The following is a 25,785-nucleotide window of genomic DNA, read 5'->3' as shown; positions in this document are numbered from 1 at the left end:
ACGGCAGCATGCAATACGTGAGTATCCGGGAGCCTCACACACACACAGATGCTCCCCCCCCCCCCCTCTCTCTCTCTCCCCCCTCTCTCTCTCCCTCCCTCCATCTCTCTCTCTCTCTCTCTCTCTCTCTCTCTCTCTCTCTCTCTCTCTCTCTCTCTCTCTCTCTCTCTCTCTCTCTCTCTCTCTCTCTCTCTCTCTCCATCTCTCTCCCTCCCTCCATCTCTCTCTCTCTCTCTCTCTCTCTCTCTCTCCATCTCTCTCCCTCCCTCCATCTCTCTCTCTCTCTCTCTCTCTCTCTCTCTCCATCTCTCTCCCCCCCCTCTCTCTCTCCATCTCTCTCTCTCTCTCCCCCCCCTCTCTCTCTCTCTCCATCTCCCCCCCCCCCTCTCTCTCCCACCCTCTCCATCTCTCCCTCTCCCTCCATCTCTCTCCCTCTCTCTTTCTCCCCCTCTCCCTCCATCTATCTCTCCCCCTCTCTCTCCCTCCCCCTCCCTCCATCTATCTCTCCCCCTCTCTCTCCCTCCCCCTCCATCTCTCTCTCTCTCTCTCTCTCTCTCTCTCTCTCTCTCTCTCTCCCTCCCCCTCTCTCCATCTCTCTCTCTCCCTCTCCCCTCCCTCCCTCCCTCGATTTCCCTCTCCCCCCCTCCCCCATCCCCCCTCTCTCTCTCTCTCTCTCTCTCTCTCTCTCTCTCTCTCCAGGCCACCTGCAGCCTCAGGTTTTAAACAATCTGGGTCAATTAAGACTACACATCCTATTCAACTGTTTCCTCTGCCCAAAACTGTTTCAAAATAAAAGTCCTCACTACAATAATCCACTGTTAAACAATGTAACCCATTAAACTACTGAACTTTTTACATTCAACTTTTAAACGGTCTACTTTTAAACTATCTATCTATTAAACTAGCTGTCTATCAACAACTTTTAAACTATCTACATTCAACTTTTAAACTTTTAAACTATATACATTCACTAGCTGTCTATCAACAACTTTTAACTTGTCATCAACTGTCAACACTTCATCAACTATGACTCCTACCCACTGTAGCTAGTTAGCATGGTTAGCAAAGTTAGCATACAAGGATACAAGGAAGTTTATTGTAACATGCATATAGTTACTGGAAGTAAGAAATGCAGTGAAATTATGTCTGGTGTCGGCCTATTTGTGCATTAATGAGGGGGGGGGGGGGGGGGGTAAAGAGTGCAGTAAGAAGAGGGGTTTAGTAGATTAAGTGGCAAGGGCTGCATAAAAAAGGTGGGGGAGGATTGGGATTGGGTGGGGGGCACCAACAAGGAGCACCCAAGAGCAACAGGGGCAAGGAAAAACTCCCTTACCAAGGCTAGGCAATCAAGGACATGGGTAGATGGAGGAGAAATCAAAAAGAATAAATAAAAAGTTCTATGGAGATGTGCAAAAGTTGGAGAAAGTCAGATATGTGTGTGTTTTGACGTGTGATGAAATAAGAAAATAAATAAAAGGTCTGTAGCATAGGGAGAGGGGTGTAAAAGTGCTAAAAGTCTTGTAGGTGTGTGTGTGTACATAGGCGTCTTCTTGATTTCAGCGGTAGGAATAATCCATTGTTAGAATGAGAAGAGTCCTTCAGAATCTTTTGGGCTCTTAGGAGTACTCTTCTGGAATAGATATCTTGTAGAGCAGGGAGTTGAGTTCTTATAGTACGTTCAGCTGAGCGCACTACTCTCTGCAGAGTACTACAATCTCTAACTGTGGAGTTCCCATACCAGGTGATGATGCTACCAGTTAGAACACTCTCAACCGCTGAAGTGTAGAAGGCCTTCATGATGGATGTAGAAACTTTGAATTTCCTTAGCTGACGAAGGAAGTAGAGTCGTTGTCTGGACTTTTTCAGAACATATTGAGTGTTAACAGTCCATGTTAAGTCTTCAGTAATGTGGACACCAAGGTATTTAAAACTTGTGACTCTCTCTACAGGTTGCCTGCTGATCATTAGTGGGGTGTAACTGTAGCATGTTAGCATTGTTAGCATTTTTATCATTTTTAGCAGTTTTGTTAAAAATGCTAACTAGCATGTTAGCATGCAAGTAACATGGTTAGCATAGTTAACATGCTAGCATGTTAGCATGCTAGTTAGCATTTTTAGCAAAACTGTTAAAAATGATTAGCTAAGTTAGCTAAGTAACATGGTTAGCATAGTTAGCATAATCACTAAAAATGATTAGCTAAATTAGCTAAGTAACATGGTTAACATAGTTAACATAATTAGCATAACTACTAAAAATGATAAGCTTGGTTAACTAAGTCACATGGTTAACATAGTTAGCATGTTAGCATTGCTAGCATAGTTGGCATGTTTAGCAAAACTACTAGAAAATGTTTAGCAAAACTGCTAGAAAATGTTAGTTAAGTTAGCTAAGTAGCATGGTTAGCAGAATTATAAATCTTAGCATAACTGCTAGCAAACATTAGAGCCATTCCAACTTTCAGTTATCGTCAAATATCTACCTATACACAGCCATTAAACTATTTGAATATCAACATTCATTAAACTTCCAGTCTGTCAACAACTTTTAAACTATTTACCTTCAACTTTTAAACGGTCTACTTTTAAACTATCTATTAAACTAGCTGTCTATCAACAACTTTTAAACTATCTACTGTCTATCAACAACTTTTAAACTATCTACATTCAGCTTTTAAACAGTCTAATTAAACTATCAACTTTTATTAAGCTAGCAACCACCATGTCTATCCTAGCATCACCGTAGTAACCATCTCTGTATTATCTGTTTTAACTATACATGATATTTTACATCACAACTTTAGCATTTTCATGCACTGGTAATTCCTTGGAATTGCATTTCTAGTTGGACAATGCCGCCTTTCTCGACAGGAGATAAAACGCCTGCAGTTGCAGAGGCATCTGGGTCAATGCCCCCTTTGCGAACGTAACCTGGAATGCACCACTCTGTATTCTACTGACACACATTCTGTTTGGCATTTCCTTTTTTCACTGTAATTTACAGTTCAGTAGTCACTGATTCCTGTGGTGCGTTCACAGTGAGGAGTGACAGGAAGCTTGAAGTGATTAGTGCCAACTTCTGCTTAAGGCAGAAATGTAATCTATGTGTTGACAACCCTTACATTTTGAGATGCCTGTTTGAACCTATTTTTTACAGTCTATGGTTTGAACATGTTAAGAAAAGCACCCCCCCCCCCCCCCCCCAGTGAGCGCTTTATTTGTTGTTTTTTTCCTGTTAAGGTTTGAGTCTATGTAGTTTGACCTTGAAAAACCAGATAATCGGCTGTAAACTCTAGTCTTGACAAACACAAGAACAGTCATCGTGACAGTGGCTCACTCGGTAGGTGAACAATCTAAATCGGTGCAGGAACTCAGTTTATTTAAATGTGTAAAAACATCACCTGGTAGCCCGTGCCGATTTCTGTAATTTTCCACTCAGTCATAATTACTTATACGTTAATTCTCGAGGAAATAACTTCCTTTCAATAATGTGCCCATGAACTTGCCAACTTAACTTACCATTACCATACCATTTGGAATCTCACAAAAATCCAATTGACCAAAGTTCATATTGTAGTTTTATAGTTTAAAATTCTGGATGTGTAATATGATGACTGATTGATTGTTTGTCCTGATGGCTTAAGACTGAAAAATCTTTCCTTACTATATAAAATATTCTCAGTTCATTCCAGATGAAGACTCCTGATGACTGAGGTTGATCTGCTAAAAATCATTACGCAGATTTTTCTTCTCAGGTCACTTGGTTAGAATGTGGCCCTGCAGAAAGACCTTGTGTAACTGTTCGTGTTCACAGTGGTCAGTGGGTCTCCCGCTGCAAGGCCAGTTATGCGTACGGTCTACATTCCACAGGATTTGTGGTGTCTGAAGCCCCATGGCCTGCCCCTGCTCCGAGGTCTCAGAATGCAGACCTTGCCCTTAAAGTAGGCAATGAGAGTGATCGCAACACCGCGCGCTTCCCTGCCCAGGGGGGGGCTCACCTATTAAAAGGGTTAATCCCCACAAAAATGTTTACGCCTGGAATGCTACGAGATGTTTGTGTCAGTAAAGTGTTTTGACGTGCTAGTCAACGCTTTCTGGTGTGCCAGCCAACTTGAAAGAAACATTGAAATTAGAGTTCTCAATAAAGAGGCAAGGTTTCTGGCCGCTCCAATTAAAATGTGTAGTAATATGGAAAAGACGGCAATCAGACGGCATTAACCTTTTTGACCTAATGGGAACTTTCTGTGCCTTTCAGAATATTCTTCTGGCATGATGAAAAGGGTAAGAAGATTAAATGCACAGCTCCCCAGTACGTTGACTTCGTCATGAGTTTGGTTCAGAAACTGGTGACCGATGAAGACATATTCCCTACAAAATATGGTGAGTTGATGAGCTTGCTCCCTGCAGTTCAGCAGTATAGCATGTATCTATCCTAGAGTCAGGTTTGCATCCATGAATATTCATTATGCCTCTAGTGCCCTCTAGTGTGCAATAGTGGGAGGTTACAGGGAGTTCACCCTTGACATAGGGAAGCCTTTCCATACATGCATTATCAGAACGCTTCAATTCTAGTTGTGTAAATCTCTTGGTTAAATTTAGAAATGGTTCTGTCTTCAATAAATATTGACATTAACATTTTTAATTTTAATTTTAAATAATTATGTCATAACTATTATTTCACTTTTTTTGTGCTGCAATTTGTCTGTGGTAATTATTGTTGTGGGATGTCATCATTGTGCCTTATAGCTACAGCAGTTATAGATACAGCTTTCCTTTAAGAGTCTGTACTCTTGTTAGTTTTTTATACAAAACGTTTGTACTCTTGTTAGTGTTTTATACAAAAATAAATATCCCATCAGACCGAACCCTGTGTGTGTGTGTGTGTGTGTCTCTCCATTGCAGGTAAGGAGTTCCCCAACTCGTTTGAGTCACTAGTGAAGAAGATCTGCCGGTTCCTGTTCCACGTGCTGGCACACATCTACTGGGCGCACTTTAAGGAGACGGTGCTGCTGGACCTGCAGGGCCATCTGAACACTCTCTACGCACATTTCATCGTCTTCGTCCGGGAGTTTAACCTGGTCGACCCCAAGGAGACCTGCATCATGGATGACCTGTCGGAGGTCGTGTGTACCCCACCGCCCCCCTCTGCACAGAACCACGTCACGGAGAGATGAGTGCTCCCCGGGGTGGGACCTTTACCCCAGCTAGGAACAGGACAAGAGCCTCAAACAACCCAACTCACCCCACCCCACACACACACACGCACACACACACACATATATATACACACACATACGCACCCCAACCCCATCTCACTCTAGCCCAAAGGCCTGGATGCCTTTAAGGGGCTCAGAGACCTCACACACATACACACACGCACGCATTCCCGCACTCCCTGGTCATTCTTGCATTGGAGTGGTCCGAGGATTCGGTGTGGGATGTGGGGTGGGAAGGGGAGGGGATTTGAGCTGAAGGGGAGATGACTGGTTTGAACTCCATCCCTGGGCTGTGCCCCCCCCCCTCCACTTGTCACCATTGCAGATAAAACTAGGAGAGGTGTGTATTTTGTTTTTATTGTTTTGCTTTTATTTCGTTGGATTTTTTGTTGTGGTTTTTAAGATTTTATTTTAATCTCGGAGGCTGTTTTTTGTTTTTGTTTTTGTTTTGGAGGGGTCATGTTCCCTTCCCCTCTTCACTGGCTTACTATAACTGTAGTGGCGCTGTTTCACTGTTTTACTGAAGATGGTGTGCACAGCCCAAACTTATAATAGCCACTAGCTCCCCCTTGTGGTGGGAAGACTGTAGGGAGCAGGTGCTTCTCCCGTCCATCCAGTGGCTCAGCCTAGAAGCATGGTGCGCTGATGTCTAACGTGTGTTATATCATTTAAACTGTCTGATGCCTGGGATGATCAAAGCGTCTCTACTCAGGACCTGAGAGAACATGTCACTGCTGCCAGAGAGATAATGGTCTCTCTCTTTCTTTATCTCTCTCTCTCTCTCTTTCTTTATCTTTATCTCTCTATCTATCTCTCTCTCTCTCTTACATTCTACAACATTTGCAATACCTTATTCTGCATTAATTGTATAGTACTGAATTCTAAAGTCTACCTGACCCTCTTCATATAGAACTCTTTACATACTCTGTATTGGGTGTGTGTGTACACACACACACACACACACACACACACACACACACACACACATGCCAAGACAGGCTGAGGGGAGGAAAACAAACAGCATCAACAAGGTCATAGAGAATATAATACGCATACATATTTAATATTTCAGGATAAATGGCGTGCATGGGCCTTTGCCCCTCTGGAGACCTGAGAAGCACAGGGAGCAGAGGGAGGGGGTGGGTGTTGCTGCTGGGGTGGGGGTGGATGGCCCAGTTGTAGCTGTGCTTAGGGGCCTGTGGGGACAAGGACATGGCAGGTGTCTGCTAGCCTACTAAGGTAGATGTCTGCTGGAGTCGGAGGCCAGAGCGTCACTGGTGGCGATCAATTGATGTGCTAATTGCATCACACCGAGGATTCCAAATGCCTCCAATATAATAGCCCTTTGGGTTTTTTTTTTTTTTTAACTTTTGCTTTCTGTTCATTTCCCTGTTTTAAAGGATTTTTTTAAGTATCAAGAGAGGTCATGACAATGGCGTTGTGTGAGCATGTAAGATGCACATGTCATTGCAAGTTGGTTGTGTCAGAACTTTGCCTCTGTCAAAAGGGGATTGGACTTGTATTTAATTTATTTTGGTCTTATTTGCAGGGTTCTTTAGTTCTGGCTTTCCTTTTATCTATTTTAATTATTATCTTAAGTTAAAAGCGATTTTAATATTTTAAGCTCTGCAAATTATAATCTAATAAAAGACAAAAATACCACTTGACTCCTGCAGCATTTTTCTCAGATATGAACATCTATTGTGATTTTATTTGGACAAACTGTCAACTTTTCAATGCACCATGTGTCTTGGATAACTTTCAATTAGCTATTGTAATGAGATTACAATTCACTTTCCCATGTTTTGGACCTTTTTTTTGACAGAGGGGTGATTCTGTGCCAAAGCATGGCTGTTTAATGAGATGAGACCTTGAAGTTAGTCCGGTGGACAGCCCATAGAGCCCCATTGTGGACCCGGAAATGTTGAGTACACCAACGTTTTATGATGGAAATATATAGTATGGGTTCCCAGCATGCAGAAACTGCCGGATGCTAATTTGCATATGTTGGGCAATTTGTGTAACTGAGCTAATTAGCATAATAGCCTATATTGATCATATTCAGGGTGTCCGTGGGGTTGTAAAAAGTATTAAAATGTAGTAAATTAAATTAGCCAAATTTAAGGCAATTTAAAAGTATTAAAGTAATAAACGTCATCTGACGAGGTATTACATTTTCGAACCACTATGATGTTTTCCATTTGTGTTAAGTGCAGGCCTATCTCCTAAAATTCGCGTGAATTTATTTATATTATATTAATTATATGTGCGAGTAGGACCTGAGCGATATGTCAGTGTGCGTTCGCGGTAAAAACTTTTAGCGCCCCCTCAAACTCTAGGCTATGCTCAAACTGGATACTGGCTTATTGCCACGTCTGTAAAAAGACAATAAATGCCCCTGGATGGGAGTGAATGCCGTCAGGTCACATGGAGTCTACCAGAGCCGTTTTCCACCACTCTGGAGTCTACTAGCCAGCAAACAAGAATGGGCGGACGTAATCAGAGGTGGAAGACTGCCTGGCTCATCGGCCACGTAGGGCTACTGTCTCCACATAAATATGAGTCATTGAAGCTATCAGTATGTCTACGCTACCAGCTGTCATTGTCATCAAAACAAAAAGGGAATCATTTCCGCCATCGCGTTTTCAATGACACAGGCTGTAAGAGCAGCAGACATACCGTGTGTAGGCTAGGCCTAGTTTAGGCTATCACAATAACCCATTTTCAAATTAAAAGTCCCCATAAAGGCAGAAGGCCTTTTCATTCAAACAAATATATAATTAAATGAAAGGGGGAAAAAACAAGAATATAACATGTAAACATATGCACATGTTCTAAGGGGTTATTTGCAATGAGCTACCCCTGCCTTGACTACAGAATATAGGTTAAATATAGGCCTGACAAGTGTTGCTTTGTTTAGGCTATAAGATAAGGTTTAGGCTATACGATTTAACATTTTCTACCCTCAGTAAATGTCATGTTAAGGTTAGTTTAACAGGTGTTACCTTTACATTATTCAAAGCATGCTCAGGAGCTATAGGGTTACTCCCTTGATGTGTGATGAGATCAAAGTCCCAATAGACTTGCCCCCAGAAGTCACCATTTAAGGGGTTATTTTTCAAATATTTTGTCACAGGGAGCATGCAGGCCCAAAAGTATTTTATCACATGGGGCCCACATTATCCAGCAGCACCCAATTAATAATTAGTATTTTTGTAAAATGTGACAGCCTATTTTTGAACGTGATACCTTGACTGGCAAATTATATGAGACAGCAAGGGTGTGTGTGTTTGTGTACTGCGTATGGTCGTGGGCCTTTTTAGAAGAAAGTCCAGTATACCTTTTCTGATTTTCATTTGTCATTTTGTCTTGATTGAGATAGAATGATAGTGAAAGAAAGAGTGTAGTGCTGGAGAAGTGGTGTGTGCTCTTCCTACACATAACAATGAAATTTTATCTTGGGTTAGGATTAAATAACAAATAATTGTGTATAGGCCAGTGTTTTTATTGAAGCAAAAAAGGAACAAAGTATCCAGTAATTCTAATAATTGATACTTGATTTGAATTGTAAGCATTGCTACACTTTCTGACAGTAATCTGTTACTTTATAATTAGTTACCCCCAACACTGAATTTCTAAAGGTTGCCGCTAGTTGCAGCTCGAAGTCGTGTTGGTATTAAACAATATTGTGAAGGTATTAAAAAAGGTATTAAATTCAACTTAAGAATTTCTGTATATACCCTGATATTATAAGAGCTGTTTGGCCAAAATGGACAATGTTAGTATGTTTTTATGGGTTACTGGAGATGCTGAGTCCATATCTGACATTTTCAAGATTCAAAATCACTATTTAAACTTGGTTTGGTCACATTTTACTCTCATTAAGCTGATTTTGCTGAGTTTTTTGGTACAATTTAGACAGATTTTTGGAGGATAGGGCTGTAGCGATATACAGTAGGGCTGTAACGATACACCACCCTAACAAATCGATTCGTGTCACACGGTTTGATACGAACCTTGATTTTTCTTTTTTTGGAAGGGGGGGGGGGGGGGGCTAGACATTTCAATAGCCTATAGCTTAGAACACCAGAGGATTACAATGTAATATATCTGTATTATTTTATATCCTGATATAAAAAGAGAGAATACTGAATGTCTGATATTTATGACAGCACACTTTATGCAGATTAGCCTATAGCTTAGGCCTACTATTTCTATTACAACTCTACCACATTCAGCTGTCTGGTTGAAGCCTGGAAATATTGTAAACAAAGTAGCATTGGACTGATTGGACTGTTCAGTTTCCTCATGTGTGTTTAAGGTAATACTGTTCTCCTTGGGACAAGCCTTTTGGGAAACATTGGTATTGAGATGATCATTCAGTTCTCCCAGAATCCCCAGCGCGAAACATCGTAGGAATCTCAAGCACAGTCCAGCATGCTGGCGTTGCACAGCTCCCCCAACAAGCCACTGCCATCCTCGGCGCGGGCGTTCCCACATTCAGTCCAGCAATTAGTCTCTGGCACTGCCACACAGCAGGTGGGGTGCACACACCACAAGAGCCCTACTCACCCTGGGGAACCACAACCACCAGCGGCTCAATGCGGAGTGTGCTAGCAGTCACCTGGTCTGTCGCCTCTTGTGCCCAGCTCCCTTCAGAGAACGCCCTCAGGTCGCACTTTCGCAGTGTGCACCACCGCAACGTTCCTCCAACACCTGGCGGGGCCTCCACTGCCACAGACTCCCCGGCGCTGAGCACCGTAACTGGCACCGCACCTCCGACGTTCCGCTCCATCGTCTCGCCAGTCGGGGCAGCAGACTCCAGTTCCATCGCAGCCGGACCACGCTGCCCAATCAGGCTACAGCTACCGACGTTGGCGTCCCTCCTCTGCTGCCTTGTCGCAGAGCTGTCCTCCGCTGTTCCGGCCACTCCACTCCGCCACAGTCGCGCCAAAGGCCTAGACCTTCTCTCTGGCTCGTGCCATCGGATTTCACACAACAAACTTTTTTCCCCCCTTATTTTTCTAAAGAGCACCGGCGAACAGGCCGACTCGAACAGGCTCCACCAACCGTTCGTCCTCAAGGCACCACCTCCTTGCCGCTCCACCTCTGCTCTGCTCCGTAGCCAGGGCCACCGCCAACTCCAGCCTAAAGCCGCCCGGCGGGGGCAGGGGCTCAAAGTCTTCTCTCGGTGAAGTCAGCGCCCAGGCCGGCGTCACTACCTTATTTTCCAAGGCCGCTTCCTCAGGCCGCTCTCCCAGTCGCGTGAAGTCCTTCTCCGCCGTGGCCACTGCATCAAAACCCTCTTCAGGCAAGCACTTCTCCCGTAGCTAGGCCCAGGCGACGGCTGGTCTCCTCTTGCGGCTTCTACTGAAGGCCTCTGTAAGCTTTTTAGTACCCCTTACAAGGGTTCTCTTCGGATCCTTTTGCTTGGGCCTCCACCTAGCGGTGAGCATGGACGGATTATGGATTATGGATTATACTTTTGGGCCCCTGGGTCCAGATGTATTAAGGGCCCCCCATTAATTGTCGCATATGTGGAAGGGGGGTTTGGGGGTCCTTCCTCAGAAATGTTTTAATTTGTTTGATGTGATTTCCTGTATTCTGGTGCATTTTGGGGATGGCCAATACTAAATTCAATCAGATTCATAGCCTACATCCTGATGTGTTGATATTGAGGCAATGATTTCATGCAAAGGCTTGGGCTTCAGGGCCCCCTGACCCCTTGGGCCCCTGGGCCGGGCCCGGTAGCCAGTGCAGTAATTCATCCCTGGCGGTGAGGTCTCCCACTCCCGGCTCCTCCAGCACTGAAGACACTGTCTCCTACAGAACGCAACTTGCTCCTCCATGGAAAACGTGCCCATCTACAGGTGCTGCTTTGGAAAGCAGCAGACCGTTCTGATCCACCGGCTGTGGATATCACCGTGTTTGGAGGGAGTTAGAAGACAGGTATGAAGAAAGGAGAGGAACTTGCCCACCCTCGATTCAAGTCCTGTTGCTCCTCCTGATTTGTTAATGTTATCAGCTGTAGCTGCAAAGCTGGGTTAAAACTGTGTATACATGTATCTGGAAAGTGCAGCTGTGCAGCTGCAGACCTGGCCTGTACTAATTATTGTTTCTGCAAAGGCAGTGATGTTACATGTGGCAATATATTTACACAGCAAAAACAGCAGAAGGACAGGGATGAAGAGTCTGGAGAAGATGACGACAGGACAACGGATGAGGACAGTGAGGAGTAGTAGAGGCTAGTTCTTCCCTTTGTTACTCAATTGTGAGTCACAGCAGAGGGCCAGTGAATAGCTATTTCCAAAATTATTGTGGAATTCAGAAATAACTTGAGGATCCAAATTATTCCTAAACACTGAACATTTTTATCCTCCAAAAATCTGTATAAATCACCCCCAAAAACTCAGCAAAATCAGCTTAATGAGAGTAAAAACGTGACCAAACCAAGTTTAAATAATGATTTTGAATCTTGAAAATGTCAGATATGGACTCAGCATCTCTAGTAACCCCTAAACACATACTAACATTGTCCATTTTGGCCAAGCAGCTCTTATAATATGATCAATATAGGTGATTATGCTAATGTATGCTAATTAGCTCAATTACACAAATTGCCCAAATTGCAAATTAGCATCCGGCAGTTTCTACATGCTGGGAACCCATACTATTTATTTCCATCATAAAACTTTGGTGTACTCAACATTTCCGGGTTCACCTTTCTGTCCACTGGACTAAGTGTTAGTACTCACTAAGTAAAGAAAAGGACCATCATGGTCAGGTGCTTTCACTGATGTTTTACTGACAAGCTGTTGCAGCTGCTCAACACAAGTAAAACAAGCCACACAGGAAAATATAAATACTCATTCACCTTTAATACTCCCTCCTTTAAATCTATGATCAACAAGGAAAATCACCACTTAGCCTCCGCAGGGCTTGTGGTGGTCTCCTACATATCTTCTACCCATGGCATTGCATATGTGCTTAAAGTCCTTTATAGTATCCTAAGAAGTGAATACATGCATTCAGTTCGACTTCAGGAAACATTCGGAAGACGGATGTAAGAACATCATCTCTAGTGCATTCAAGGTATGTTGGACACGCGCGTGCAAACCTTGATATAAAATAGTTATTGCAAAATAAAGCTGTTTCTGTCAAGTAGCCTACACCTTATATTTCCGCCTGAGTGAGTAGGTCTGTACTTTGGACAGTTGACTGTGCCTGGTCCTCCTCTTGGCCCGTTGATTGTTGAGTTGGGTTGTCCTGACTGAGGCTGGACTGTTTGAGGCGTCGTCTTCTAACAGACGCCTTGGGATGAGTGGACTCCTGGAGTTTAAAAAGCGCCATGCCTCCCCCCTCCTCAAGCTGTTTCGCACTGCAGACCGGAGTAGGTACTTTAGCTGTGTTCCCAAATTTTGAGTAGTCCACCGAATAAATCCCATCCTCCTCATTCACTGCGGGCACAAAGCGTTTCCCCCACAAAATCTCGTCGGACAGGTAAGACGTCCGGGCCTGGGTCGTGATGCCCGTGGTTTCCACAACGCCCTCCAGCACGACTATTACTTCAATATTATCATTTTGTAAGTCAAACGCTGACAGTTCGTACAAAGGACTGTTTTTGTCAATTACATGGCTAATCACGAGTGGTGACACGAGGAAAATGCCATTCGTCCCTACAGGGTTGTCCATATGGATGTCTATCTGGTCCAAAGGAACTATCTCTCCCTCGTTGGTGGTAGTCTTCCTCACCACCTGCATTCTGACAGTCGCACTGATGATCATGCTCTTGCGGAGATCTCCGATGCGTACCATGAAGCACAATTTGCCATTGCGAAGACTAATCACCGCATGTTTGCTAAAGATCAACGTCTCCGCACGTCTCTTGGCTTGGGCTGTTTTCATAAAAATGCAGCCAAGCATGATGGCGTTGATAACCAGTCCCACAATATTCTGAACGAGTAATATGATGATGGCTGACACACATTCGTCGGTGATCATTCGTCCACCGAAACCAATGGTCACCTGTACCTCGATGGAGAAGAGGAAGGCAGAGGAGAAAGAATGGATGTCCGTCACGCAGGGGACGAAGTCTTCTTTTTGCTGGTCAAGGTCCCCATGCGCGAACGCTATAAGCCACCAGATCATGCCAAACAAAAACCAACTGCAAAGAAAGGACATTGTAAATATAACGAGTGTATGTAGCCATTTTAAATCGACCAATGTAGTAAAGACGTCCTGAAGAAATCGTCCTTGTTCGCGAATATTCGTGTGGGCTACGTTGCAAGTTCCATTCTTGGCGACGAAGCGAGCTTTTCTCTGTACCGCTTTGAATTTTGGCTGCAAAACATCCTCTGCTAAACGAGTCAGCAAAAAATCATCGGGAATAAGTCCTTTCCTTGACAACATTGCTCTTCCATGCTATGGCACCAGCAACTCTTCTTCAGTGCTTGGTCCCCTTCACGTACAGAATAGTCACACGGAATCCATTTGCTTTCATACACACGCACATCCAGGGCAAGTGTTATAATCTATTCTCAAAGACTATGTGCGCCTCTCACACCCCCGGCACTGAAGCAGCCGAAGTGAGCTCCAATGATAGCATCCACTTTGGGCGCCCCAGCTGCCGACGCCAATCACATTGCAATCGGATATTTCGTTCCTGGTCCTGCCACTGTCATTTGCCGAACAAGGCATTCCATTCCCATTCATTTAAGGGCACGCGTATGCCTGTGTCATAAACCAAAGATAGTTGTCTGGAGAGAGGAAACACTGCTCTATCCAATGCTGGGGGCTACCGTGAAAGGATAGTCTTATTCATCAGCATTAGCCCACTTTGCAACAGTCAGACAAACAACACGATTCACAGGCTATTTGGATCATTTTTAAACTAACAAACATAGGCTACCGGTAATAACATACAAATTGAAATTCCTCAACTGCTCATGTCAATAAATAACACTCGCAAAACCCAATAAAATATTTGCATTCTAATGAGATAATAGGAATCTTGAATAGACAGTTCAGTTTGAGTTTCCCTTTAATGTGTTTGTGCTGTCCAAGTTGAATCAAAATTGGTCCACCTAATATTTGTCATTATTGCATACAGTTGACATAGCTCCTGTGGTATTTGTAATCCTGGCAGTATGCTAGCTTTATCAAATCCAATGATTCGTCCAATGCATGTCAACACTTGTCCATAATAGTTACACCACTAGATAGCTATGCGCATACATTAGACTGTAAATGGAATTGCTTAATTTTTGCCAAGATTAGTATACATTATGACCCATATGACCATCTGTCAATATGAATATATGTCAAACATATCAGAATACTTGTGTAATAGATATATTTCATCTCCTCCCACTGGGAGTGTCCCCTAACGTTATTCAACAGACAGTACCCATTCTTAAAAAATATATGATTTAAAATGAAAATTGCTTTTTTATTAATAAAGAAGTATAATCTTATTTACAAATATGATGCATGATAAAAAAAAAAAAAAAAACAACAACAAAAAACAGAAACAGTAGTAGTCCATGATGCAATTGCACTTTGAAGGTCCTTGATTCTGTCTTTGTCTTCCTCCTTGTTCTTATTTGTCTGCCTTGACAAACGAGGCAAAGACGCTGTCCTCCTGCTCGAGCAGGACCTCTGGCTTGTCATGCTCCAGAATGATTCCTCGTTTCATGACGATAACCAGGTCAGCTTTCAAGATCGTGTGTACGCGATGCTGCAGAGGATGCATCAAAGAGACACAAAATCAAAAGTAGAAAATCTGTTTGTTACACATATCCAATTGCATGCTGTGCTCACGCACACACACACACACACACACACTTCAAACAAGATTCATTGATATTCTTGCAAATGTAGTTGTTTAGCAAAACAGTGATGTCCAACTATAACAGTATCGAGCAAGTTCTTGGGATTCTGACAAATCTCAGATGCTTGACGAATGTGACTGGAATAGTAGTGAGCAATGACTGCAGTTAATGTCAGAAGACAAAGTTGTATACTGTATAATTACAGCAATAATAATAGACTATGCAATGATATTGTCTATATTTGCGAATTGACTATCAAATTCGTAATACATTTTTTTCTTGAGTAGGCAATGTTGATCAAACATTGCAAGCTGATAAGCCAGTATGTGTTTGATACGTCTATGTTTTTTTTTGTTTTTATTAGATACCCACCGCTATGGTTACCACCGTCCTATCAGCGAAAGCTGTCATCACCACTTTCTGTAGAATGCTCTCCTGCAGCCAAGGAAACAAAGATATGGCTCATAATCACAGAACTACGTACAGTACATGGCAAATACTGTTTTTTTCAGAGATTCAGAGGTGTTTGCTCCATTAACCCGCCTGTAAGGCTGATGTGGTATATCCAGGTCCCACGCTTCACTGGTCACCAATGATCATGAGGGGTTCCTCTTTGTGACAACCCACCCTGACTACGCATGGGCTTGGGTGTGCTGTGCCTGGGCAAAGTATTACTGTAATGGAGTGCTTTTCTGCCAGGGGACTTGCTGACTCGCTTACTGTAGCTATGTCTACTGTGCAGAGGCATAGATGACTTACCATTAGGGCCGATTGATTATGGCATAAATCATATTCACGATCATTGTGGTCAGTATTGAGATCATGATTATTTGACAGAATTATTATTCTGAATTATTATACCATCCATATTTCTAAACGTACAAAATAACTGAAAAACAAATTAATAAAAAGTATATAATAGTTACCACTCTAAAGCAAAGGGTGCTCTACATTTATAAATTGACTTATAACACAGTGAGAGCATCATTGCAAAATAGAATGTGGCAAAGTAATTGTTATATCTCAACTTTGTTGTTTTCATAATAGTTGGGAGTCATTGAAACTGAAATCAATTAAACTGAATTTCAATGACTGAATTTCTATGGGGGCATAGTTGACTTACTGTAGCCATGGCTTTGGATGTGTAGCTGGCTTAGTCATGTCTGCACAGATGTAGCTGGCTTACCATAGTGATGTCTATGGAGGTGTAGCTGGCTTACCATAGTGATGTCTATGGAGGTGTAGCTGGCTTACCGTAGTGATGTCTATGGAGGTGTAGTTGGCTTACCATGGTCATGTCTATGGATGTGTAGCTGGCTTGGCTTACCATAGTCATGTCTATGGAGGTGTAGCTGGCTTACCGTAGTGATGTCTATGGATGTGTAGCTGGCTTACCATAGTCATGTCTATAGAGGTGTAGCTGGCTTACCATAGCCATGTCTATAGAGGTGTAGCTGGTTACCATAGCCATGTCTATAGAGGTGTAGCTGGTTACCATAGCCATGTTTATAGAGGTGTAGTTGGCTTACCATAGCCATGTCTATGGAGGTGTAGCTGGCTTACCATAGTGATGTCTATAGAGGTGTAGCTGGCTTACCATAGTCATGTCTATAAAGGTGTAGCTGGCTTACCGTAGCCATGTCTATGGAGGCAGTGGCCTCATCCATGATAAGGATGCTGGTCTTTCGTACAAATGCTCGGGCCAGGCAGAAGAGCTGTCGCTGGCCCTGGCTGAAGTTCTCCCCACCCTCCGTCACTATAGCATCTGAAAAACACACAAACATCAGACACATGAGATAGATATTCCCACATTCCCACGTCTGTTTAACTCTTGTCTATACACTTCGCTGTCCATTCATCCATTATTTTGTTTCTTCGGGGTCTTGTAGAACTTCCAAATACCAAAGGCAGTCTTACTCTCTACTTGCCACTGAGCTCAGAAACATTAAGCATTTGTTCCATTTGAGCAGGCAGGAGAGTTATGCAAGGCAGTCTGGCATGGCACGGGAATGAGAATATGAATACATTATGACACTGCAGTCCACTTTAAAAGGAAATAGGCTACACTGACCACTGTGCTTAAATTTCCCCTTGGGGATCAATAAAGTATCTATCTATCTATCTATCTATCTATCTATCTATGCCTTAGAACGAATCTCAGACACATTACAAGAGAATGGTGGGGGCATGGACAAATAGTTCATAAAAATTATTTTTCTTTTTTGCTTGGTGTCTATTAAAAAAAGAACATAGAAGTTCTTACCAAGTCCCCCAGGCAAGGTTTTCACCACAGACTTGAGCTGGGCAATCTCCAGGGCCTCCCACAGCATACAGTCTGATGCCCTGCTCTCTGGGTCCAGGTTAAACCTACACAGAGAAGAGCCATGACAAGCTGACACTGACGATCGATTGCCATATCTCGGGACGACAGCTGGTAAATGACCAAATGTTCTATGGGTATAGAGTATACATTTTGTTTTGTTTTGTTTTGTTTGATCTGTTCTCAAAAGAAGCTCAGTGATTTTGTCACAAGCACCACTTGAAGTCAGAGGACACTTGAAGTCAGAGGTGACATTTTGCAATTTTGCACACCCCAAAAAACTTTCAATCTTTGCAAAAAGAACATTCTTGTTCACTCCAGAACGAAAAAAAAAAAAACTGTCCCTGTCCTGCCACTCTGATTTCTCATTATAAGCAGTGGAATAAGAGGATGTGCCGGGCCATCTGCTCCTCCTCCTCCTCCTCTTCCTCCTCCTCCTCCTCCTCACCGTATGGTCCCGCTGAACAGGATGGGGTCCTGCAGGATGATGGAGAAACGGGAGCGCAGCATCTGCAGGGGCAGCTGTGCGATGTCAATCCCATCAATGATGATGCGTCCTGGGGAACGCAGAGGGGGATTTGATACGTCTGTGTGTGTGTGTGTGTAATAATTTGAAGCTGATATTACAGTCTATGAAATAACAATATGTGCAGTTCTCATTGTACCCTCGAATGTGTCCACCATGCGAAAGAAGGCCAGAGAAAAGGAGGACTTGCCACTCCCTGTTCTGCCACAGATCCCAACCTACGGAGGAAGCAGCACGGGAAGCATTAATATGATGGCACTTGTGCTCAGATAACATCCATCTGACTCATAGCCATGATACCATGGAACCCAAGATGGAGGTGGGGTGGGTGAACTCTAGATGTGTCCTTGAGAGAGTGTGCGACAAGGAATAACACATGAATAAATGCAAATGGCTCAAAAATTAAATGGTGAGAGAGAGAGAGAGAGAGAGAGAGAGAGAGAGAGAGAGAGAGAGAGAGAGAGAGAGAGAGAGAGAGAGTCTCAGGTAGCACATCTTGACAAGGAGAAGAGGAGTCGAAGGGCACTGGTATAGTGATGCTGCGGGTGTGGGTGTGGCACCTTCTGCCCAGGGTTGATGTGGGCGTTGACATTCCTGAGGACGGGCTTGAGGGTGCTGTCGTAACGCACGCTCAGGTTCTGGATCTGAATCTCCCCCTGCTGGGGCCAGCCGTCAGGCACCTGAGACGCCGCTGCTCACCCACAGAGAGGAGAGGAGAGAGAGAGAGAAAGGGAGAGGAGAGAAAGAGAGAGGAGAGGAGAGAAGAGAAAGAGAGAGAAGGAGAGAGAGAGAAAGAGAGAGGAGAGGAGAGAAAGAGAGAGGAAAGAGAGAGAGACAGGAGAGAGAGGACAAAGATAAATAAAAACAAATCAGGGAAATGAAAGGAAGAGGTGGGAGAGAAAGAGACAGAGAGGGAGATATAATAATGGAGGGAGAGAAGAGAACAAAAAGAAGAAAAAGAAAGCTAGTTAGTTAGCAGGGGTGACTTTTTAGAATGACAAAACCCACCAAGCCCACCCGTCTCAGAAGTAAACAGGAAGTGAGGTGGCAGTTGTGTCACTCACACATGAGCCCCTCGTAGCTCTCAGGCTCCGTCTTCAGCAGGGCACTGATCCTCCTGACCGAGCCCATCTGCACCTCCATGTCCGCCAGGTTGCGCACCATCCAGTTCAGGTAATTAGACACCTGATCAACAAGCAGCTTTCATTTAGCTGGCCGAAGGGGCATGTCTGAATGAAAACAGCTGGGCGAAGTACACGTCTTAACTGATCCCCTGAAATATTTATATGATGAGCTATCGATCGGAATTAAATATACTCAATTATTCACATCATGCCATCACTCCAGGAGTTGCTACCACTGAAAGCTATACCACAACTTGGAACATGCATGACTTGGTCATCTGATAGCCACTTGTGCAAGGCACCTGTGGCATCGAGGGTGTTGGCAGACTGAGAAGAACATTATTCCTCAATATTACCAACCATTCAGAAGCCTGAATTCCAGTACCTGTACTATGTTTTGCATACTTTCCTTTAATTTTTTATACTTCACATTCTGTAGATGGACAAACTAAAAAGAAAATGTATTGATGACCCTGGGGCTCGCATCAAGGGGACTTAAACAAGCACCCAGGCACAGTGCAAACTGACGCTATGAAATGGGTATGAGTCAGAGCAGCAACAGAACAGAGTGATAGTGCAACAGAAAGGAACACACACACACACGCTCACACACACACACAAACACACTCACACACACTCACTCACACACACACACACACACACTCACACACACAAACACACACACACACAAACACACTCACACACACAAACACACACTCACACACACACACACACACACACAGGGGCGCCTTAATACCACCTGAGGCCCCTGGGCTATATGTTTTTAAGCCCCCCCCCCCAAACCGCAAAAATGAATTATGATTAAATGATACCTGGCCCGTGATCTGATCCGCCTATTTAACGTGCGCTTTTGGTTAATATAGCCTGTAACATGCAATGTAGCCTATCATTATTGAGCCTATGTTAAACCTTTACATAAACAGGAACAGAAAGCCCTCCTTAATCACGTCAGCTTACCCCTGACATCGCTTATCAAAAAGGCTAGCCTACTGCACGAAAACAAGCGTTGAACTCTTACAACACTGGCTGGCTAAGTTAAAAGATGCGTTAGGCTACACATATGGACGTTTCAAGCTTTTCAAAAGTGCATGTGTTTGTCGTGTCGGGGTGTTCCCCAGGAGGTTCCCCACACACACACACACACACACACACACACACACACTCTCACACACACACACACACACACACACACACACACACACACACACACACACTCACACACACACACACACACACACACACACACACTCTTACCATAAGTGCATAGGTGAGGCCCAGTCCTACCAGCCCCGTGGACAGATGGTTGTATATGGAGTTTGTGATGGAGGCCACAGCAGCTATAAGCACGATGCAGGCTCCAATGTACTCCTACGAGACAAGCAAGAACTCCCTCATCTAGTGCCGCTGTGAACGGCACTGAAGCACTTTCATCAAGCACACATACTTGTGTGACACTCAACAAAGGCATTTTATTTTTCAGTGGAATGCCATTTTAATGAAGAACATATTTTCCGTGGTCAATGTAGCGATAATCCTCTAACTATGAAACAAGTCCTTAACACCTAATATTCTCCATTAGTGAAGGATCAATATCAAAGTCATTATAAAGACATTGCAAAGGCAAAGGGCTTCATGGCTTAATGAAGTCCAGGAGGCCTATTTTCAACCAGTGATCAGACTCCGTCTCTCAGAGCTCTTTGCATTAAAATAAAGTGCTCTGAACAGTAATTGACTGCCTGTGTAACTGCAAGGACGCAACCGTGTGCTGAATGGACATAACCATGTGCTGACCACACAGTAATGTCCAATACAGTGAGTAACTGTGTGATTACCATTCGAACTTCTAGCCAGCGATTGGCTGCGGTGAGGAAGAGAGAGGCAATGTTGTTGGCATCAGTAAACTCCAATAGTTTGTGCCTGAATCTGGCCTCATATCTGCAAAAGGAAATACCACACTGTGACACAAAGTGAATGTGTGTGTGTGTGTGAGAAAGAGTGGTGTGGGTGTGTGTATGTCTGTCTGTCTGTCTGACATTTGCTCCAGATGCATGTGGGAAACAGTAAAGTGGATTCCAATGTAGGTCCGTCGAGTGTATATGTGTGTTATATAACGAGTCCTATTTCTCTGTCTGCAGTTGGAGGAGCTGACTGTGAGGGCGTGTGAGAGAGCGGCTCTGCAGTAGCCACGTCCCTGAGCTGACCTGAACGCGCGAATGGTGGTCAGACCTTCCACCGTCTCAGAGAAATGGGCCAGCAGAGGCAGCTGAGTAGAGTCCTCCAGCTGCTGCAGGTCTCTGAAACACACACACACACACACACACACACACACACACACACTCACACGGACACAAACACACACACACGCACACACCCACAAACACATACACACACACACACAGGGACACAAACACACACACACACACACACACACACACACACACACACACAGGCGACATCCATTAGCACAGCACCCGTGGGACATAGCCAGAAACAGGAACACGGGGTGCAATTTAGTCACTGAAAGACCGTAAAACCAGGGGCTCTCACTCAAACTACTACCAAACATTTTTGTTTAAACTCATCAAAGGGCATCATTGATTAGCCACACACACACACACACACACACACACACCTGATGTAGCTAGTTAAAAGTGATCAAAGCGATTTTGCTGAATTTGGTCAGGTTTGCATATTGATGAGATTGGCTGGAGATGTTCAGAGCAGGACTACATACTGTACATACATACATACTAAGCGCTTTCAGACATACGTGTAAGACCGGAGGTTCTGCTGATGTTAAACGGTGGGGCCGTATATCTGAATGACATAACCGGTCATATGGAAGTCCGAATTTAGCCGGTTGTTCTACTACTCCCCCCCTAGTATTTCCTCCGGACATTATGTAAATATGCTGTGTCTGAACGAAGCGTAGAACATGCGGTTAAAATTCACACCTAGTGAAAGGGCGTGTCGGTGACATTTCTTTCATGCGTCCATGTGGTTAAATCTGACTTAAATGCCAGTCTTATGATAGAGTGGCATAGTGCTGTCAAGAAAATCTCCGACCTGGAAAGATGCAGACATCACAGAGCTACTGTCCATGAGGGCAGACAGCATTGTGATAGAACACATGAAGGGAACAGCAAGAGACACGTTGATGTAACCTACAACTGCATCGCAAGGCCAAACTAATTCAAAAGACCGAATCATCATAAGCAGAAGGCGCTGAAAAGGCAGTAGCCTACAGCGACGTCGTTGACGACAATAACAGGAGTATTTAATAAATTGTTTGCCAACACGGTCGGTTTTCTGTTCATTGATAGCCTTCTCATGACCTCACTGCTGAGCTGATATTTGTTGAGCATAAATATGCCTAGAGAAAATGAAAACGCAGAAAACCCAACTTTGTTCCAAGCTCCTTACGTAAATGCAATAGACACATGGGGAGAGGATGCTTTTGGAAAAATAAACCATGAAAAAACAAACCACTTTACTGTTTTGTTAGTATTTCGTTTGTTGCTTAAAAACGTTGTATATGATGGCCTTGAAGTCTTAAGTTAGCCTACTGAATTGGCTGGTACCATAAAGATTGTGCATGCTCTCTCCAACGCAAACCAGATTTGGGGTTCCATAGCCAAGTAATTCTGCTATATAACGTTGAAAACAGATAATGTGTTTATTCGAAGCACACATACAAATACTGTAGGTCAATTTCAAGTGCGCACTTACGTGAGTACTTCAAGTATTAGCCTACGCACAATAGATTTTTCTTCTTTAGCCTACATAATGCATACACTTTGTAAACAAACAGCAGCTGTGACAGCGGCCGCATATATTCTGCGTCATATCTCGCCTCTTATGAACTCCACCCCTCACTCGACAACCACACGGAGATTCTGTAATGTGCGTGTATGTCGTTCACACATAGGTCCGTATAAGGTCAGTATAAGGTCCGCAGGTTAGCATCATATCTGAATCATCCGAAGGGTAGGACCTCCGTTTGACTATGGTTTGGTTATATCTGAAAGCGCTTACTTGTAGCAGGACTGAGAACCTCTGGTTGTAAACCATTTAAAACGACGGCTGGATTATGATACTTTACTGGATAGATAGATCACTTATTTAGGACTAATTATGTGGGACTTTATCAGGACGATGAGCTCGCGTGTATTCAAAATACTTGGAGTCCTGCTTACAGTAATAGTGTGTATATCATATAAACCCACAGACAAGACTTAAGTGGCTGTGCGTGTTGGAGTTTGTTTGTGTGGATATCTCACCACCTGAGTCCAATTATGCATCTTTATTCTTTATGCATGACTTATTTAGCAGTTTCTTTCAACTCTGGTCCAAAATAGCAGTGTGAGCTTTTAGGCATTTTTTTGTACAGTATAAAAGATGCAGAAGGCAGACAAAAGGGAAAATGTAGGCCAACTAAAAAACTGGCACCCTTCCATTCATACATGTGTGTGTGTGTGTGTGCGTGTGTGTGTTTTATGCATGTGTGCAAGTGTTCATGTGTGAGTCAGTGTGTGTGTGAGTGTGTGTGTGTGTGTGTTTTATGCATGTGTGCAAGTGTTCATGTGTGAGTCAGTGTGTATGTGTGTGTGTGTGTGTGTGTGTGTGTGTGTGTGTGTGTGTGTGTGTGTGTGTGTGTGTACGCGTGTAACCCCACCTGGAGGCCACTCTAAAGTATTTCTGGAAGAAGTAGCAGGCGAAGGCCAGGGGTACCAGTGCAATGAGAAAGACGGGTGTCACGAAGGAGATGACGCCCAGAGCAGAGAGACACAGCAGCGTGGAGCGACTCAGACACTCCAGAGTGGCGGGGATGTGCTGTAACACACACACACACACACACACACACACACACACACACACACACACACAGACACAAACATACACACACAGACACAAACATACACACACAGACACACACAAACATACACACATACAGATACGCACACACAGAGACACAGACACAGACTCAGACACACACACAGACATACATACACACACACACACACACACACACAGACACACACACACACACACACAATCAAAACAAAGACATGCATACATAAGAAAAACAGTGACTAAAATAAGTACCAAACAACAAAGGCTTTCACCAAGCATCAGTGCTGCCTCCCATTTGCTGCATCTACAGTGTAGTCTCTGAAGTGCTGTGCAAACTGCAGTTTATTACAGACTCAGTACTTTAGTGTTGACGCTGACAGCCCAGGATGATAACTGACCTGGTCGATGGTGTTTGTATCTGTTGAAAACCTGTTCAGGAGACTTCCAAGCGGAGTCGTCTCAAAAAGCCTGAGAAAAGTGATGATGCCATTAAAATTCTCTCTCCTTCCACTTTCCCTCACTCTCTCTCTCTCTCTCTCTGTCCACCCTTTTGTTTCATTGTCTCCTTTTCACACACACACACACACACACACACACACACACACACACACACACACACACACACACACCTCATAGGGGCCAGTATGATGGTTTTGAGCAGGTTGCTGTGGAGCTCCTTGGCCACACGCAGCCCTGTCCACTCCACTGTCACCGAGGTGACCAGGCACAGCGCGATGCCCAGACAGCACAGCACGCTGAACACCAGCAGGTACGACGAGTGGCTGAAGCCACACTCCTGTAGGTAGGGAACACACACGCACACACACACATGCACGCACGCACGCACACACACACACACACGCGCGCACACACGCGCACGCACGCACACACAGGCACACACACGCACACACACACGCGCACACACGCGCACGCACGCGCACGCACACACACACAGGCACACACACACACACACACACACACACACACTTGAGTTACCAGGCACAGGCAAAGGTCACACACAATGCCCATTTGTCACTGCAATAGGCTGAAAAACCAGCTGGTGCAGATGAAACCCATTGCAGCCACCCCTCTCTCCAAACCTGCTGCAGAGTAGCTTTATTCAGAGGACTAACAAGTCTTTGTGACAAAGCAGCTTTGCCAGGGCCTCTCTGTTAAGCAAACAGGACAGTAATACGGTTCTCCCTGAAAAGGACAGGAGGAGGGCTGGCACACAGACAGAAGAGGAAAATAGGAAACGAGAAAGATGCTTTAGTGGATAAAGAGGAACAGCTGTGAATAAACAATAAACAATGTGAACGGCCCTTAAATAAACAACGCAGAATATGAGGCAGATTCTGACATTTTGAAACCAAGAAATGTGACTGTTAGTGTGTGCTTTTGTTTTGTTTTTTGTGTGTTTGTTTGTTTGTTTGTTTGTTTGTTTGTTTGTGTGTGTGTGTGTGTGTATGTGTTTACCTGTGTGTCTTCTGAAAAGTGTCACACTACAATTATGCTGAACAACAGCAGCACACATAGAGCACAAAAGAGACTCCGAGTGCTGCAAAACCGAAATGACCCTACAGTATTAACACAAGAGCTTCACCCCACTGACCGCCCAACCCTCTTCATCTCAGTCAAGCCCCTGTGAAGGACATCATTGAAAAGACAACGGAGTTTGGCTAGGCCATCCTCAGATAAACAATGACCACTCAGGATAATTGACAGGCATGCAGGCAAGTGCAAGGCAGCACTCGATGTAGCTGCGCGTTTTAATACATCAAAAAGCAGCAAAGAGGCCAGCAGAGGGGACACCATTTGGGGGACAGAGAAGTAGCAGCTGCTCTTGGCTATTTTGCTGCCTCTGTCCAGGTCTGTTATACCGTGCCAATAAAACCAA

The 25,785-nt window shown here is 44.1% G+C and overlaps 3 protein-coding genes across 4 annotated transcripts in view; 1 reads left to right on the top strand and 2 right to left on the bottom strand.

Moving 5' to 3' along the window:
* The first annotated feature begins 6 nt into the window (after positions 1–6).
* LOC121723487 (MOB kinase activator 2-like) lies at positions 7–6,875 on the top strand. The gene is made up of 3 exons (XM_042109215.1): positions 7–17; positions 4,253–4,377; positions 4,900–6,875. Exons 2-3 carry the CDS (start codon positions 4,323–4,325, stop codon positions 5,169–5,171), a joined length of 327 nt encoding a protein of 108 aa, XP_041965149.1. The 5' UTR covers positions 7–17; positions 4,253–4,322; the 3' UTR covers positions 5,172–6,875.
* Positions 6,876–12,070: 5,195 nt separating this feature from the next.
* kcnj11 (potassium inwardly rectifying channel subfamily J member 11) lies at positions 12,071–14,054 on the bottom strand. Its single transcript, XM_042109175.1, has one exon. It carries the CDS (start codon positions 13,620–13,622, stop codon positions 12,387–12,389), a length of 1,236 nt encoding a protein of 411 aa, XP_041965109.1. The 5' UTR covers positions 13,623–14,054; the 3' UTR covers positions 12,071–12,386.
* Positions 14,055–14,637: 583 nt separating this feature from the next.
* Positions 14,638–25,785, bottom strand: part of abcc8 (ATP-binding cassette, sub-family C (CFTR/MRP), member 8) — a 79,687-nt gene continuing 68,539 nt past the window's right edge. For both annotated transcript variants that reach the window (XM_042109141.1, XM_042109142.1), the window contains 14 exons: positions 24,518–24,684; positions 24,287–24,356; positions 23,710–23,867; positions 21,236–21,328; positions 20,867–20,969; positions 20,289–20,402; positions 18,954–19,074; positions 18,450–18,580; positions 18,029–18,107; positions 17,812–17,920; positions 17,307–17,410; positions 16,675–16,808; positions 15,416–15,478; positions 14,638–14,949 (listed from right to left, as the gene is read on the bottom strand). In XM_042109141.1, coding sequence (XP_041965075.1) covers positions 14,812–14,949; positions 15,416–15,478; positions 16,675–16,808; positions 17,307–17,410; positions 17,812–17,920; positions 18,029–18,107; positions 18,450–18,580; positions 18,954–19,074; positions 20,289–20,402; positions 20,867–20,969; positions 21,236–21,328; positions 23,710–23,867; positions 24,287–24,356; positions 24,518–24,684 — 1,584 coding nt within the window. In that variant the 3' untranslated portion in view covers positions 14,638–14,811. The remainder of the gene's footprint in view (positions 14,950–15,415; positions 15,479–16,674; positions 16,809–17,306; positions 17,411–17,811; positions 17,921–18,028; positions 18,108–18,449; positions 18,581–18,953; positions 19,075–20,288; positions 20,403–20,866; positions 20,970–21,235; positions 21,329–23,709; positions 23,868–24,286; positions 24,357–24,517; positions 24,685–25,785) is intronic.

This window comes from Alosa sapidissima, chromosome 11 (assembly GCF_018492685.1).
Source record: "Alosa sapidissima isolate fAloSap1 chromosome 11, fAloSap1.pri, whole genome shotgun sequence".
Lineage (NCBI taxonomy): Eukaryota > Metazoa > Chordata > Actinopteri > Clupeiformes > Clupeidae > Alosa > Alosa sapidissima.
Note: the sequence above shows the minus strand (reverse complement) of the source record. Positions and strands in the feature narration are given on the sequence as shown.

What these genes read in the sequence shown, in the direction of transcription:
- kcnj11 (XM_042109175.1), bottom strand. Translation starts at nt 13,622, where the DNA reads ATGTTGTCAAGGAAAGGACTTATTCCCGATGATTTTTTGCTGACTCGT.
- LOC121723487 (XM_042109215.1), top strand. Translation starts at nt 4,323, where the DNA reads ATGAGTTTGGTTCAGAAACTGGTGACCGATGAAGACATATTCCCTACA. An exon ending in CATATTCCCTACAAAATATG is followed by an intron (nt 4,378 to 4,899) that starts GTGAGTTGATGA and finishes TCTCCATTGCAG; the next exon opens with GTAAGGAGTTCCCCAACTCG.